Raw genomic sequence first — 17,347 nt, 5'->3', positions numbered from 1 at the left:
ACCTCCAATGCTTTCTTCGGGAAACAGAGTGGGGTATCAACCAATCAAGCATCCACCCATCCATCCATGCATCCATCCACCCACCCATGCATCCATCCATCCACCCATGTATCCATCCACTCATGCACCCATCCACCCATTCATGCATCCATCCATGCATCCATCCACCCACATAGCTGTATCCCAACATAGTGCCCAGGGCCTGGCGCATCGAAGGTGCTCCCAGGGGTATGCTGAGCACTGAGTGAACAGGAGAAAATGGAAAGTATTCTTACCGGATTTCTTCTTCCCAACATGCTCTCTGTACAGGAAAGAATGGGGGTGGGAAAGAGTGATGAGTCAGACCTGTTGTGTGTTGACAGGAGTCATTCCTTTAGGAAACTGAGATTCTCCATCCCACAACATCTCCAGTGAATGAACAAAACCCAAGCCAGCCCCAAGGAGCCAGACTTCTTAAAAAACAAACAATTCCTCTTAATTTTCTCCCTTTGTCTGATAAGTGCTCTGGCGCCCTGGGGACCAGCACCTCCCCTCAGGGCCCTGAGAGGGGTGGGGTAGGGAGAGGGGAGCACGCAGTGTGAAAATGGAGTCAGGCCCCCACACTGCCCTGAGCCTGAAGCCCACCTCGTCAGGCCCAGCGGAGGTGCTGCCCCACTTCCTGGGTCCCGTGAGCCCTCACGGCGCTCGGTGGTAAACAGTAAGCGGAGAAGTCCAGATAGCAGAGAACACAGCACACCTCGCACTGGTGACACGAGGGACACAACCAGAATCCACATGGAACAACAACTAGTGACTGCCTCGCATGTGTCAACCACTCCAGAGTTTATAAATACAACCGCACTAGGAATACAGTGTGACAAATCAGGTTTATGAAGTACTTTTAAGCAAATTATCTCATTAGTGAAAAGCTTTCCAGTGTTATAAAGAGAAAAGGGAGGTGGCAGGAGGCTGGGCTGAGGCAGGTGTGCCAACAGCAACGTTAGCTGGTAATCATTAAATGCTACTACCCCGTGCTAGTACCCTGCCAGGCACTTCTAGTTCACTCATTTACTATCATAATGACCCTAAGAAACAAGTACTCTTTTTATGTCTATTTTACAGAGGAGGAAAATGAGGCACAGAGAGGTTAAGTAACTTGTTCAAGGTCACACAGCTAGGACCTGAACTCAGGTCTAATTTTTAAAAATTGAGATATAATTCACATACCATAAAATTCGTCCTTTTCAAGTGTACAATTCACTGGCTTTTAGTCTATGCACAAGGTTGTACAACCATCACAACTATCTAATTCCAGAAATTTTCATCACTCCAAAAAGAAACCCTATACCTACTAGTAGTCACTCCCATCCCCACTCCTCTCAACCACTGATTGCTTGCTGTCATAATGATCTGTCTATTCTGGACATTTTCTATAAACGGAATCACGCAAGAGGGGGCTTTTTGTGACTGGCTTCTTTGATGTAGCATAAAGTTCTCAACGCCCCTTCACGCAGCAGGTATCAGTATTCTAGTCTTTGTTAGGGCTGAATAACGTCCCGTTGTGTGGAAAACCCACACCTTGTTTGCCCATCAGCTGATGGGCATTTGGGATGCTGCCACTTTTTGGCTATGGTGAGTAATGCTTCCATGAGCATTTGCACACAAGTTTTATGTGGACATAGATGATTATTTCTCTTGGGTATTTGTGTAGGAGGTTGCTAGGTCACATGGCAACTCGAGGTTAACATCTGAGGGATTGCCTGGCTCTCTTCCACAGAGGCTGCACTGTTTTACATACCCACCAGCAACGTAGGAAGGTTCCAATTTGTCCACATCCTCACCAACACTTGTTGCTGTCTGTCTCTCTTATTCTAGCCATCCTAGTGGGCGGGAAGTGGTATCTCACTGTGGTTTGGATTTGCATGTCCTGATGGCTAATGACGTTGAGCATCTTTTCGTTTCTTGTTTTTTTTTTTTTCCCTGAGGAAGATTTGCCCTGAGCTAACATCTGTGCCAATCTTCTATATTTTTTTATGTGGGTCACTGTCACAGCATGGCCGCTGAGAGTGTAGGTCTGCGCCTGGGAACCAAACTCAGGCCGCAGAAGTGGAGCACGCCGAACTTAACCACTAGGTCACAGGGCTGACCCCTGAGCATCTTTTCATATGCTTACTGGCCACGTGTGTATCTTCTTTGGAGAAATGTCTACTCAGTGTCTGATTTAAAGTCTGGGTTATTAACCACCATATAATAATGCTTTCAGTGTAGCCTTGGGAGAGGGTGGGGGAGCTGAGCCAACCCCTGGAGTCCGGGGCTGCACTCCTGTGCGTCTGGGGAGGAGCAGCGGGGCCTGGCCCAGGGCTGGGCTGGGTCCTTTGGTCGTGATGCCTTACCCAGTGAGGTTAAACGTCCTGGCCCCTGTGTGGGGGAAGGTAACAGTGGACTACCCTCGCTCCCCTTTACCGGCGCTCACTTTGTCCAGGGGCCCATCAGAGTGCTGTACCTGGCGTGACGCACTGAGTCCTCACAACAGCCCTCGAGGGCCACTCCATGTTACAGATGGAGACACTGAGGCCCAGAGAGGTGAAGAACCGCGCCCAGGATCGGGACCCAGGAAGCCTGCCTGGAGCCCACGCCCCTGACCACACCCTGCACTGTCTTGTGGGTGAAGTTCCCCTCTCAGCTGCTGGCTCCAAGACACACGGACAAAGGTCCCTGGAAGTTGCTTCAACACGAAGCGCCACTTCCCCAGCTGCCATCCAGGCCTGCAGCCGAGACACTCCGGGCCACCCACAGTCCCGGCTCCTGCCCTGCCACACGCCCTGCAGGGTCCCGCTGTCCCAGCTGGAGGGGGCTTAGGGGTGGCAGGGGGCTCTTGGGTTCAAGTGGCAGCAGCCGTGTGGGCTCAAGCACACACAGCATCTTCTCTGTGTGACAGGCTTCAGGTGGTCCCAAGTTTTCTGCGCACGGCAGCGAAGACCTTCCCCGAACAGCACCATTTAGAAGCCATCACTTCTCTCCCTAGAGATTGCTGGGCAAGACCTCAACTTCCATCTCAAGCCCTCACTGGGGCACGAGCTTCAGGACCAAGGAACCAACCCCACCGAGCAGCCAACCTCGATGTCCATTCCTCTAAGCCAACAACCCAGGACCCACTGAGCCTGCCTGCTGTGGCCCCAGAGCCGCCCCTCGGCCCTCGGCAGCGTTCTCACCTTCCCTGCTTCCTCCCCTTCACAGCCTGGCTTCAAGCCAGGAAGGCATCGCTGGGGAAGCAGCTGCCGTGTGCCAGGCACGATCCCAGGTGAGAGGACGGTGCTCAATCCTCGCAACTAAGACGCGAGCAAGGTCAGCTGTGCCCCCTTTACTGATGAGGAAACAGAAGCTCAGGGAAGTCAAGTCACTTGTTCAAGGCCACACAGTGGGGAAAGGACAGAGAGACTAGAACCTTCCGCTTGCTTCCAGGAAGCCTCTTGGAACCAGATGCTCCACTCCAGCAGGATGCTGGTCAGCTTACGTCAGCTCTTTCTGCTTTCTTTGGTACAGTCTAGGCTGTGTTTTTTATTTTTAGCGGATGTTCTACTTGTGTGTATGTGCGTGTGCCTGCACGCACACACGTATCCATGTGTTCACGCAGCCTTTCTCACCAGTGTAGAGGCCTCCTGAGCGCAGGAGCTAGTTTTCTCTGGATTCTTCCCGAGGAAGAATGGCCAGTGATCATTAAGCACTACAGGGTGTGGTGGTCTTTGTTTTTCAATGAAGCAGGGAGTAATAACATTTCTTATAGGGGCCGGCCCTGTGGCGGAGTGGTTGAGTTCACGCACTCTGCTTCAGGGGCCCAGGGGTTCATGGTTTAGATCCTGGGTGTGGACCTATACACCGCTCATCGAGCCATGCTGAGGTGGCACCCCATATGGTAGAGCCAGAAGGACCTACAATTAGAATATACAGCTATGTACTGGGGGGCTTTGGGAGGAAGAAGAAGAAGAAAAAAAAAAAGAAGACTGGCAACAGATGTTAGCTCAGGTGTCAATCTTTAAAAAAAATGTTTTCTTATAGCTAGTCAAGAGGCTCCAACTTTAGAAAAAAACTTTAGATTCTCATCACATGCCATACATCAAAATGAATTCTATTTTAATGAATTCTGATTTAATCAGTAAATATTAAAAGAAAAGAAAACTCAAACCACAAATCAACTTGAAAAAAATTAAAGTAAATATCTCGGGTCTGAATGGTGACTGCCCTTTGTCGCCTGAACGCAATGGGAGAAGTCACAACTGAAAAATGGTGACTAGATTTGGCTTTGCAAAAATGTAAAACTTACATACCTCATAAAATCTAGAAACAAAATATAAATGCAAAATAAAAGGCAAAAATACGGCAAAGGCTAATCTCCTTTATATTTAAAGAGCCTACACAAACTAATAATAAAAACAGTAAAATCAACAGAAAATAATGAGCAAAGATATATTTCCCTTCCAACTATGGTTATTGTGGAGTCAAGCCTTTTACTCTCTCACACCAACCAGCTTGACTCTTTTCTAGCTCAACAAACGCGCACAAGCCCTCAGGCCACCGGAAGGCAGGAACTGGGCAGATTTTCTCGGGCTCAGCGTGGGTGGCAGTTGCGGGAAATGCTTCGGGAATGAAGGCATTTGAATGAGCTGACCCTGCCTTTGCTGGGTTTTGCCTAAGACGTAGGGGGAGGGAGAGCCATCTGGAAGGCCTGCGAAGAAAGACTCTGGTCTTCCCTTCCTGTATGGGAACAAGCGTCTCCACGTGGTACCCACTGCTTCCAGAGACTTACAATAAATCAAACAGGCCAATTAGCTTCTCTTTTACTGTCTCACGAAAGACAGGAAAACCCGAGCGTCTTGACCCTGACAGCCAAGGAGCTGTGAAAGCTGGCTCCAAGGAGCTGTGAAAGCTGGCTGTGTACCTACTATGCGCCAGGCTCTGTGCTAAGTCTTTCCCACATTATATACACAAGCCTCACCGTGACCCTGACAAGTAGGTATTAGCATTATTCCCATCTAATAAGTGAGGAAATGGATGCTCCTTAAAAGCGTCAGAGTAAAACTCTGGGGAACTGGGGGGAAAGGTCTATCCTTTGAATTATCAAACACGATGCCCTTGACACTTGGGTGCCCAAGGGACCAAGATGTCGGCACTCCTGTCTGGGAGCAGCACCAGGGCTAGAACTCCTGGTCCTGCGCTCTTCTACGAGCCCACGTCAGCCAGCAAGCAGGGAAAGCCAGGTCGTGGCCAGCAGAGAGCATGACAAAGCCACCGCACAGCCCAGCTAACATCCCAGCTCCTCTCCAGGGCCGGTTCCCACCCTGTATCCCTGAGAATCCTTCCTTCCTTCCTGAAGATGCCCAGACTCTTCTCGCTCACAGTGGGCTGCCCCTGGCCCAGCTCTCTCCCATCTGTGTCCACAAGCCGGTCTGAGCTCAGAGGCTGGGGACCCACTTCACTCACCCTCACCGGGCAGGAGACCAGAGACCTCCTGGCATTAACATTCAGAAGGGGCGCCAGGGCACCGTTCTTAACCTTAGGTCCATGACTTGGCACAACTGAGGACCTCCTGAAACTGGGGGCATTTTTCCCAGGAGAAGGAAGAAGGCTGTTACTAGATTCTCCAAGGTCTGTGATGCCCCCAAAGTTAAGATCCTTGGGACACTGGGATGAGGTAGGAGAAAATCTAGATGTCACTGAACCCTGCGGCCCAAGGAACTCACACCAAGCTCAGGTCCCCCCTCAGGGGGCTGGGGTTCCTCCTTCCTTCTGCCCGAGGACACTAGGCTAGGTTTGTAGAGCACCTGCCAAGCGCTTCTCTGTACATCTTCCACTGACGCCCAGGCATGGCTGCGAGGGAGGTGTCAGCAGGCCCACCTCACAGAAGAGGAGACGGAGGCACGGGGCGAGAAGCACTGCCCTTGTGCGTCCAGCTTGGAAGCAGTCGGGCAATTCCCCTGCCACGCATCTGTCGAGCTGGACACCCTGATCGACTCTTGGAGTAAAAACAGCCCTGGCTGGGCGGTCAGAGAGGAAAAACACCACAGGCCACACTTCCGAGCACTTGGCAAGTCCTTGGAATCTTTACTTATGGTGGCCCTTCAATCCTTGCCGTAAGCCTAAAGTGTGATGCCATCCCCTTTTCTCATGGGGGGAAATCAAGGCCCAGAGGCGAACTGAGGGAGGTCCAGGGCTGTGCAGCCCATGAGTGGTGGAGGCAGGATTTGAACCCAGGTGTCCCCAGTCGCAAACCAGGCCCTTTCTCTCAAGCCTGGGAGGGACACGTGCAGGCTGCAAAGAACCTAGATCCAGGCTCGGGCAGACCTGGGGAAATCTCCCCCCACCTCTTCCAAACCGCGTGGCCTTGGGCGAGCCTCTTTCGCTATTCTGAGCCTCAGCTTCCTCATCTGTACGATGGGAACGACAGCTCCTGCCCGGCAGTTCTGTGAGAGAACGGAGTGGAAACTGAACACTGTCAGCATCACAGTCTGCTTGGCCTCGCCTAGAAATTAGACTTGAAGCCAGAGGCTACAAGCCTGAGGTGGCAGTTTGACCAGGAAGCCAGGAAGACTGTAGACAAAGGTGTTTTGAGAATATTTCACCATTTCTTGTTAAGTTGATAAAAGTTGGGGAATGTCTAGACACAAATGGTAAAAACAGCAAGAACAGAAACCTTAGCCAGGCCGGGCTGAAGGCTCATTGTCGGATTTATACCTATTCTGTATCTTTTTTTTTTTTTAATTCACATGTTGGGAAGACATTCCCTTGTGAGGTTCTGATTCAAAAAGTCTCCTGTTATCCCTTATGGAACGTCTTCCTTAACTCTAAAGCCGCGCTTCTGCGTGCTGGCTCTGAGAAGCTGTGTGCCCGCACTCCGTGCTTGTCACAGGAAACGGTACTTACTGGAACATGCTTATTGCAGAAAGTTAAGTTTACTCATCTTTGTGTAGCTAAACCATCAGTCCTGAGGGATCAACTATCTGTGACCTCTGAACTTGCTTCTGCACATTGCTGTGTATATATAAACGGCCTGATTTCACTTGTCAAAACTCTTTGATGCTTTCTCCTTACGGGTCTATTTAAAGATAAGCTTTGTGACTTTAACAGACTTATTTCCAACAAGCAACAGGAGCCTTTCTAGCTCAACATACGCCACGTGCTCAGCACATGGCACCTGTCTAGCAAACATAGGCCTGGGCTCCTAGCGCTGTGTGGGGACAGGCTGAGGTCAGAGCTGGGACTCACACTTCTCCCGTAACACAGCCAGGCTGGCAATTCTCAGCCCTTCCTGATGGGGCCCAAATGGACCCCAAACCCCAGCAGCTCTTGCTCCTGTGACCCCAGGACGGCCCCAGCACCAGCGAGTGAGCTGGTGTCCTCCTCCAATTATGATTTCTCCATTAGCCAGATCCCTTCTTTCTGCAGACAAATATGATTGTCTTTCCCCAAAAGGGGCTTTTATAAAGGCCCTGTGCATGTATGTCAGTGTTTCATGCTGGCAGGGCTGCTGGTGCTATCAGCTCTTGGTCTGGAAGGGCCGGCAGGCAGGGAGTGTTGAGCTTGGTGTGATGGGCACCGGGCAGCCGGGGATATGCACTGACAGGCATCTGGGAGAGCTCGCCGTCTGTGCAGGGAGAAGAAAGAGGGAGGCAGGGGCTGCGTGGACATTCTGGACAGCTTTGGAGCCCGGCTGACCAGGATCAAATCCTGGTCCCGTCACTCACTAGTGAGGGGACCTCGAGCAGGTTTTGGTCACTCATTCATTCACATCCCTAAAGTCCTGAGCACATCGCCCCTTGTGGATGAGGCCCCGAGACGAGTCACCGCACAGCCCCTGCCTCCTGGGCTCAGTCTTAGTGCCAACACGCTCGGGTGAGTGCAGTGTGCTTGGGGACTCCAGAAGTGACACTCGGCCAGCTTCTTCCCCTCTAGAACTCCGCCATCGTTACCCACTTACAGCGACTGCGAGGGCTACACGAAGCAAGGACCTGCAGGGGCTCAGTCCGCGGGATCCAGTTTAATTCTCACTTTGCTTCCCTCCAACTCCTCCTGGGCCAGCCCGGCAGAAGGGAGGCGGTGAGGGCGCTCTGGGGAGGTCCGCAAACCAACTTACTCTTTGGGGGGATTCAGGTCCTCAGGCCTCGTCTCGAAGAACTGCAGCACCTCGTCACACTGAGAGATATAGGGGGGCAGCTGGATCAGGGCCTGGGAAGACACAGGCAGAAAGGACAGGGCGTCAGGAAGGCCCTGAGCCAGGGCTTCTCAGAGTCGGGCCTGCGGCAGAACCACCCGGGGGCTGTCGAAACACGACTGCTGGGCCCCCACCCGGAGGTTCTAATTCAGCCTGAGAATGCGTGCTTCTAGCAAGTTCCCTGGTGACAACGCTGCTGCTGGTTTGAGGACCAGACACACACACACACAGTGTGTATATATACACGTATATTACAGGAATATTTGGACAAATAACATATGCATATTTAGACAAAACAATACACTATGAACTCTATGGCCTGTCATTATTCCCCCACGACATCGTCTACACTGGATATTGGGTCTCTGCTTTATTGGATATTGGATGTATTGTACTCTATTCAACTTGCTGCCTACCGGTGGACATTTAGGTTGTGACAACACGCCTGCATGTCTTACCTCACGGATCTGCAGTATTAAAGGAAGGGACTGTTCTGTGATTCAGGTAGAGTTTGGAAGGTCCCAGGGTGATGAGGGGTTCAGACACCTGGTATCTCCCACGGCTCGAGGCCAGGTTAATCTGCCATGCCAGCGCATCCGTCAAAGGAGCCTCAAGTGACTCTGCCAATGGGCTGGACGAGGAGGCGGGTGGAGGGCACACAGTGGGACGAGGCATTGGTCGTGCCGGCTTATCTACCAACAATGATTCAAGGGACATTTTCTTTGTGCCAAGAACCACACTGGTTTCTGTGCCAAATAGGAGAGAATATGAGATCCTTTCCTAATTGTGAAAGGATATGAAACTAAGACATGGCTCCATAATGAATAAACAGCTCAGTTGAACAAATGTTTCCTTAAGCGCCCCTCCCCCCAGGCCCTGAGGACGCAGACCCGAGCACAGCAGTCGTTTTACTCACACACGTTACTACAAACCTCCGTGCAGGGAAAGTGCCTGTGCATGCGCACTGATTTCAACAGCACAGGCAACGCCGCCAGCCACCTCAGCCCCAGCGCACACTGCGGAGGGAGGCGGATGCCGCGCTCTCCGCAGAGGCCTCAGTTCCCTGGCGCCCAGTGTGCCTTCCTGCCATGCTGAGTGCGAGACTGGAGTGGGACAGATGTGTCTTGTACGTTCTGGATAACAAGTCTCTAAAAGCTCACCCTCCACCAAGGGATGCTCCAGCCCTGCCACCGGGCTGTGACGGACCAGTGGCGCGACAGACGGGGTCTCCAGTGCAGCACCTTTTACAGGGCCGCAGGGTGTTTTGACCCTACGTGATTTATTCTTCCAATCTTTAGAAAGTTTTAATTGTGGTAAAATACACATAACCTACAATTTACCATCTTAACCATTTTTAGGTGTCCAGTTAGTGGCATTAAGTACATTCACACTGTTGTGCAGCCATCACTGCCACCCGTCCACAGAACTCTTCTCACCCTGCAAAACCAAAACCCTGTGCCCAGTAAACACGAACTCCCACCCTCCTCCCCAGCTCCTGGCCGACGCTGTTCTACTTTCTGTCTCTGCGAATCTGAACGCTCTTGGTATCTCATATGAATGGAATCACACAGTGTTTGTCCTGTTGTGACTGGCTGCTTTCACTTAGCCTAATGTCCTCAGTGGTTCATCCACGGTGTAGCATGTGTTGCAATTTCCTTCCTTTTCAAGGCTGAATAATATTCCATCGTATGTGCAGACCACATCTTGTTTACCCATTCATCTATTGATGGTCACTTGGGCTGCTGACCCTACTTGGCCTTTGAGTCAGGCTCTGACTTGAAGCTAAACCCAGACGCCACCACCCCAGACCCAACGGAGAAGACCACATGTGAGGGGGTGGACGTGCTTTAGTAAGGTGCCTTCCCTGGTCACTGTCCATTCTCTGTCCTTTGGGGGTGAAGGCTGCTGACCTGAAGGGCCCGGTGTTTGTGGCTTATTGATTTTTGTACGAGCCTTGCAGCAGCTCCTGCTCTGCAGGGAATCCCCAGGGTCTGGCTTTTTCCAGGCCGGAGGCAGAGAGCCCAGTGGGGAGAGAGCAGGCACTTCCCTCCCCCACTCCGGCTTCTGACCCCCTTCTCTTTCTGGCTTGGAGCCGCGAGTATTCACCCTCCTGCCCACGACAAGCTGCTGTCCTGGGGCCCCCTGTGGGCCTCTCTGTCCCCTGAAATCCTGCAGCTCTTGCAGGAGGAAGCATGTAGTGAAGGGGCTGGTGATATGCCGGACGGTGCGGTGCACTGGCTCTGGGGGCAGCTAGCCCGCAGTTTGCCCCAGACCGCAGTGACAACACGTCCTCTGTTGGCTTGGCTCTCCATGGCTCCTGAACGGGCTTGTCTGCATCACCTCGCGTCATCCTGGGAGCACTGGCCCATTCAGAGACGGGCAAGCGGAGGCTCTGGTGCAGTGACTGGACTTGAGGGCCCTGGGCTGACCGACCGCAGCTCCTCCAGCCTGAATCCAGAGGGCAGGGGCGTGCGGCTGTTCCTCCTGCCCTTTCCCTGCGTGTCCACACAGTGCTGGGGAGACGGACACTGGGGAGAAGTGTCCGCTGGGTTAATGACACAAGACAGAGGCCTGTGTGTGGCCATGTGGCCCGTCTGGGGAGAGCCGGGTGGGCCCCGAGGAGGCCACGGTCTCTATCTAGAGGGGACTCGCAGGGCACTCCCTGCAGAAAGGGGCAGAGGCCTCGAATGGACCAGCGAGGGTGGGCACAAGGTGGTCCTCAGAAACCTCCCCGCAATGCCAAGTTCTCTTCTGTTTTGTGGAATTCCTAGGAAGCGAAAGCCAGACCAAACTGCCAAACGGTAAAATAAGCCGGGTTACTAACAAAAGGCGGCTGAAGGCTTAGATCTTTGCTCCTTTCCTTCTGGAAGGACAGGCTAGCAATGAAAACGTGACCTGGGCAGAGAAATAAACTGCTTCTGAAATACTCTAGAATTGTCTTGGGTTTGGTCAGTAAAGACAAAGAACTACAGTTCCAGGAAAACTTGGTTCTGCCGCGGAAGGAATCCTGGCCCTTTGGCCAGATGTGGATGGTGGATGGAAGGATGAAAGGAGAGGGGAGGAGAGCAGGTCCTGCTTGATCAGGGGGATGACAAAAGGTCAGACAGCCCCAGCTCCCGCCGCTGGCTGTGGGTTCCTAGCTGTGCGACTCTGGCCAAGCGCCATCACAGCTAGGAGCCTCAGTGTGCTCATCTGTAAAGTGGAAATAACTAACACCACATCGGAGGGTGGTGCCACAGAATGAGTGAGAAAGTGGCTGTCGGGTCTCCACCATATACCAGCTGCTTGATAAACGGACGTTTACCCTTTGGCTGTCTCCACTGTACCAACTACAACAGTGAACTGGTTCCCAGGGGTGATGACAGAGTCAGCACGGGGATGACATCAAATGACGACGCCTTGGCTAGGGAGAAAGGTTGGGTTTCCTCAGGTTTTTTTCCAATCCAATTTAACTTAAAGAAGAACGCTCCAGAGAGTTAACACTTCTCTTTCTTTTTCAAAACTTTATTTTATTATAGTAAGAACACTTAACGTGAGATCTACCCTCAAGGAATTTTTCAGTGCGCAGTATGGTATTGTTGGCCGTTGTACACAGATCGCTAGGGCTTATTCATCTTGCTTCACTGCAACCTCATGCCCGTTGATCACTAATTCCCCACATTCTGTCCCCACAGCCCTTGGCAACCACCATCTCACTCTGAGTCTATGAATTTGGCTGTTTTAGACAGCTCATGTAAGCGGAATCACGCAGGATTCTACCTTTCTGTGATGGCCTTATTTCAGTCAGCACAGTGTCTTTATGGTCCACCCGCACTGCCACATATTGCAGACCTGCCTTCTTGTTAAAGACTGAATAGTATTCCATCATACGGAGAAACCACGTTTAGAGTGTTTCCACACCTCGGCTATTGTGAATAGTGCTCCAATGAACACGGGAGCGTTAATATCAATTCCACATCCTGATTTCAATTCCCACGAATAAATACCCAGAAGTGGGGATTGCTGGATCATATGGAAATTCTATTTTTAATTTTCTTGAGGAACCTCCATACCGTTTTCCATAGCAGCTGCATTTTGCATGCCCACCAACAGAACGCAAGGGTTCCAATTCCTCCACGTCCTCACCAATACTTCTTGTCTTGTTGATGTTGTTTTGAAAACAGCTATCCTGACAGGTGTGGGGTGATAGCTCATTGTGGTTTTGATTTGCATTTCCCTGACGATTAGTAACACTGAGCCTTTTTTCATATACTTGTTGGTCATTTGTATATCTTCTTTGGGGAAATATCTATTCAAATCCTTGGCCCATTTTTAAATTGGGTTTTAGCTTTTTTGCTATTGCGATGTATGAGTTCCTTACATATTTTAGAGATTAACCCCTCAGATATAGGACTTGCAAATATTTTCTCCCATCTTGTGGGTTGCCTTTTCACTCTGTTGATTATTTCCTTTGCTGTGCAGAAGGTTTTTAGTCTGATGTAGTCCCACTTGTTTATTTTCGTTCTTGTTGCCTGTGCTTTTGGTGTCATATCTGTGAAATCACCGCCAAGAGCCCTGAAATAAAATCCGTGCACGTGGTCAAGTGTCTTCAACAAAGGCGCCAAGAACACACGATGGGGGACGGACAGTCTCGTCAACGAACGGTGTCGGGAAAACTGGCTAGCCACACGCAGAAGAATGAAACTGGGCCCTTATCTTACACCGTCCACAAAAATCAACTCAAAATGTGGATTAAAGACTTGAAAATAAGACCTAAAACTGTAAAATTCCTGGAAGAAACACTTCTGTAACTTGTTTCCCGAGAGCAGGACCGTTTCCACAGAGCCTTGCAGGCGGCAGCAGCAGCTGGCTAGATCTCAAAACATTTTTTGTTGTTTTTGTTTCATTGTTTCTGTTTTTACTTTTATGGCATGTGATACCAGTTTTATATTACAATTGTGATATAAAATTTCCTCTAAAATATATATTTTTTAAGAAGTTAAAAAGTGAGTTAAATTAAAAAATATTAATAATAATATAGGTGGTCAGATATGATAAAAATCTTAAAGGGAGGTCTCAAGTGGCTGGAGTCTGGTAAACACTGCTATTATACTGCCTACAGTTTAAAATATCATGGCATCGGCATGCACACTCATAGGTGTGTGTGTGTGTGTGTGTGTCAGATTTAAGCTACTCACTAATGATGGTTATTAATATGCAAAGTACCATCATTGGGAATCAGTGCCTTAGAAGTGAAAGACCCCAACCATGGGGCCTCCCTGAAGAAAAGACTGCTTCATACTTTGGGGCTTCAGTTAACTTCACCTCTGACCAACCCCATAGCTGTTATTCACCAGCCTAACAGCTGTTAGAAATGATTTTCTTTACTGCCAAAAACAGGGGTGTTCCCAGACGCTCAAGCCCTTGAATAAACAGAACTTGGCGAGCCCAGCATTGCACATCCTTCAGAACGGGGTCCCGGGTCCCGGATTCCAAATCCTCTGGGTTCCACCTCTTCTTGAGGATTTGACTGTCAGACCACAGTTAGGATCAGCTGATCCTGCCACTAGGATATGTGGCATCTGTCTCGAGGAAACTTTCATGCAAAGCAGTGTCAGACAGACAGCTGGTGTTTCAATGAGCTTACAGAACAACTTGAGAGGCTGTTTAGGGAGCCGCTGGGTAATAAATGCTGAATGTGTGGCAGGATTTGGCGGAGTCTTGTTTTCATCGTGTCTTTTGATGACTAGAAATTCTTAAATTTCATATACTCAAATAAATCAATCTTTTTGTGGCTGGGCCTGTTTGTGTCTTTAGGAATCCCTTTATACCTAAAGATTATGAAGACATCCTCCTATTTTTAATCTTCTAAAACTTTTTATAGCATAGCTTCTTACATTGAGGTCCTTCATTTTCTTGGAAATGAGTACACGTGTGGTGTGAGGTGGGGGTTAGCTATCCTTCTTGTTTTTTCCCATATGGATACCCATTCACAGAGGACTCCAACCTTTCCTCAATGATCTGCAAGGCCACCTCTGTCAGCGTCAAAGTGTCCAAATACACAGGGGTCTGCTTCTGGATTCTCTGCTTTCTTCAAGTGGTCTGTCTGTCCTTGTGCGACCACCATACTATGTTAGTTACCATAACTTTATAATAGGTCTGGTAGAGCAGAAAGTTTCTTCCATTGTAATATCCACCTGGTAGCTGGGTTTCAGGATATCTACAGCCCTTATCTATCTTTATCTATTGGAGATTACCAATTTCTACTAAAATAAAGCTAATGGTGATAAATTAAATTGGCTTAAGTCAGCCCACAATGATGTCAATAACAGATACCCAAGCGTCATGTGAAAGCCTACGCGGTCTACAAAAGACTTCACAGACTTTGTGATAAAAGGGATGGTTTCCTCTCCTTCCAGGAAGACGGTTCCCTTGAAGCCAAGCCCAAGGAATCTGGCCAACCAAAACCCCAAATACCCATTCTGCTTCTTACAATGCATTAATAGCAGGGGGTGGTAACTTCCATGTGGCTCACATAACATGAGCAGTTTCTTCGCTGTGCTTAATCCAGGTGCATTCATGAACTCTGACATGCCAAACATCAGCCAGATGCAGGCAGCCGCTGCCATCTCTTATCACTTCAGGATTTTAAACTTCCCTTTTCAAATCAAATGTCCAGGGGTTCGTGAAGCCCCAGGTGTGAGGAAGTGTGACTCTGGAGAGAAGTTGGGTGGGCGGGGGAGGAAGCAGGATAGCATACTCTGGGCTGAAGGACAACAGTTTCTGGGGGAGATACAAGCAGGAACTTCCCAGCTGGGCAGGGTGACCCCAAGGGTCTTGCCAGCAGGGAATGGACAAAGGTATTTCAGGCTCTAGAAGTTTGGAAAGGGACAAAGACAAGATCTGAGGTTTGCTCTGAAAGCCGGGAGGCAGCAGTGGTGTCTCTGTGCTGGAGTGACTGTCCCTGCCCCTCACCCCACCCCTTTTTGCAGATGTCCTTAGGAGAGAAGAGCCTGAGTTTATCTGCCTCTATGAAATACATGCTTGAATATTTTGGCCTCTTGAATTTTTACTTTCTTAAGAGAGGCCATCAGCAGCACATGAGTGCCTGGGTTCAACTCTCAAATGCTCCAATACAGTCATTGGGAGGAAGTTTGGTGGCCTCCACTTCTTCATCCACACAATGGGAATAATACAACATACTTCTCAAGGTTATCGGTGAGACGAAATGAGGTCACGTCTGGCAAAGAGAAGACCCTCAATCATGAATGATTTTCCACCCTTCCCCGACGTCCCCTGCCAAGAGAGAGGTCATCTACGCCCACACTGCCCCCTTTAAATTTTTTTACAGATTTATTGAAGTATAATTTACATACCATAAAATTCACCCATTTTAAGTACACAATTCAGTGATATTTAGTAAATTACAGAGTTGTGCAACCATCACCACAATCTAGTTTTAGAACTTTTCCATCAGCTCAAAAATTTCCCCCAACCTAATTTGCAGTCGATCTCTGCTTCCACCGCCCCCAGGCCCAGGAAACCACTGATCTGCTTTCTGTCTCTATAAATTTGCCTTTTCTGCAAATTTCATATAAATGGAATCATACAGTATATAGTCTTTTTGCATCTGGCTTCTTTCACTTAGCAACGTATTTTTGAGATTCATCCATTTTATAACATTTATCAGTATTGCACTGCATTTTACTATCGAATAATATTGTATTGTATGGATATTCCACATTTTCTTTATCTATTCACCAGATGATAGACATATGGATTGCTTTCAATTTTTGGCCATTATGATTAATGCTGCTATGAACGTTTACATCCAAGTCTTTGTGTGGACATAAGTTTTCAATTCTCTTGAGTACATACCTAAGAGTGGTCATATGGTAAATTTAACTTTTTAAGAAACTGCCCAACTGTTTTCCAAAGCAGCTTTCCATCATACTCCCCACCAGAATGAGGGCTCTGGTTCCTCCACATCCTCACCCACTCTGGGTCTTGTCTGTTATGTTGATTACAGCCAGTCTAATGGCTGTGTAGGTATCTCATAATGGCTTTGTTTTGCATTGCCCTTATGATTAATGATGTTGAACACCTTTATGAGCTTATTAACCATCATACGTCTTCTGTGAAATTTCCATTCAAATCTTTTTTCTGTTTTTAAACTGGGGTGTCTTTTTATTATTGAGTTGAGTTCTTTATATGGTCTCAATACAAGTCCCTTATCAGATATAAGATTTATAAACATTTCCTCTGAATCTGTGGTATGTCTTTTCATTTTCTTCACGGTATCTTTTTTTTTTTTTTTAGGAAGATTAGCCCTGAGCTAACATCTGCTGCCAATCCTCCTCTTTTTGCTGAGGAAGACTGGCCCTGAGCTCACATCCGTGCCCATCTTCCTCCACTCTATATGTGGGACGCCTGCCACAGCATGGCTTGCCAAGCAGTGCCATGTCCGCACCTGGGATCTGAACTGGTGAACCCGGGGCCACTGAAGTGGAACGTGTGCACTTAACTGCTGTGCCACCGGGCTGGTCTCTATGTGGTATCTTTTGAAGCTCAGAAGTTTCTAAGTTTAGTAAAGTCCAATTTACCAGTTTTTCTTTTTCGGTGTCATATCTATGAACTCTATCTAAACCAAGGTCATGAAGATTTCCTCCTATGTTTTCTTCTAGAAGTCTTACAGTTTTAGCTCTTATGTTTAGGTCCATGATCCATTTTGATTTTTTTGCATGGTGTGAGGTAAGGGTCTAACAATTTTTTTGGAGGGCACATGGATAGCCTATTATCCCACAGTATTTGTGAAAAGATTATCCGTTTCCTATTGAATTTCTGGGCACCTTTGTTGAAAAGCAACTGACTATACATTTTATAGAGTTTATTTCTAGACTCTCAATTATGTTCCACTGCCCCGTCCCCTATCCTCACGGCAGTGCCACACTGTCTGGATTACTGCAGCTTTGTAGGAAGGTCTGAAAATGGGTAATGTAAGTCTTCCAATTTTGTTCTTTTTCAAAATTGTTTTGGCTATTTTGGGTCCCTTGCATTTCCCCATACACTTTAGGATCAGACTGTTAATTTCTAGGAAAAAAGCCTACTCGGATTTTGAAGAGATTATATTGACTCTGCAGATCAACTGAGGGAGAACTGCCATTTTAACCCTATTGAGTCTTC

At 48.7% G+C, this 17,347-nt stretch overlaps 1 protein-coding gene across 2 annotated transcripts in view; it reads right to left on the bottom strand.

The window, feature by feature from the left end:
* The window catches only part of SH3PXD2B (SH3 and PX domains 2B), a 95,186-nt gene that overhangs the window by 29,510 nt on the left and 48,329 nt on the right, over positions 1 to 17,347 (bottom strand). For both annotated transcript variants that reach the window (XM_044777669.2, XM_070517087.1), the window contains exons 5-6: positions 8,108 to 8,199; positions 276 to 301 (exon numbers count right to left, since the gene is read on the bottom strand). In XM_044777669.2, the coding sequence (XP_044633604.2) occupies positions 276 to 301; positions 8,108 to 8,199 (118 nt within the window). The remainder of the gene's footprint in view (positions 1 to 275; positions 302 to 8,107; positions 8,200 to 17,347) is intronic.

This window comes from Equus asinus, chromosome 9 (assembly GCF_041296235.1).
Source record: "Equus asinus isolate D_3611 breed Donkey chromosome 9, EquAss-T2T_v2, whole genome shotgun sequence".
Taxonomy (NCBI): Eukaryota; Metazoa; Chordata; class Mammalia; order Perissodactyla; family Equidae; genus Equus; species Equus asinus.
This window is presented reverse-complemented; position numbering and strand designations above follow the sequence as displayed.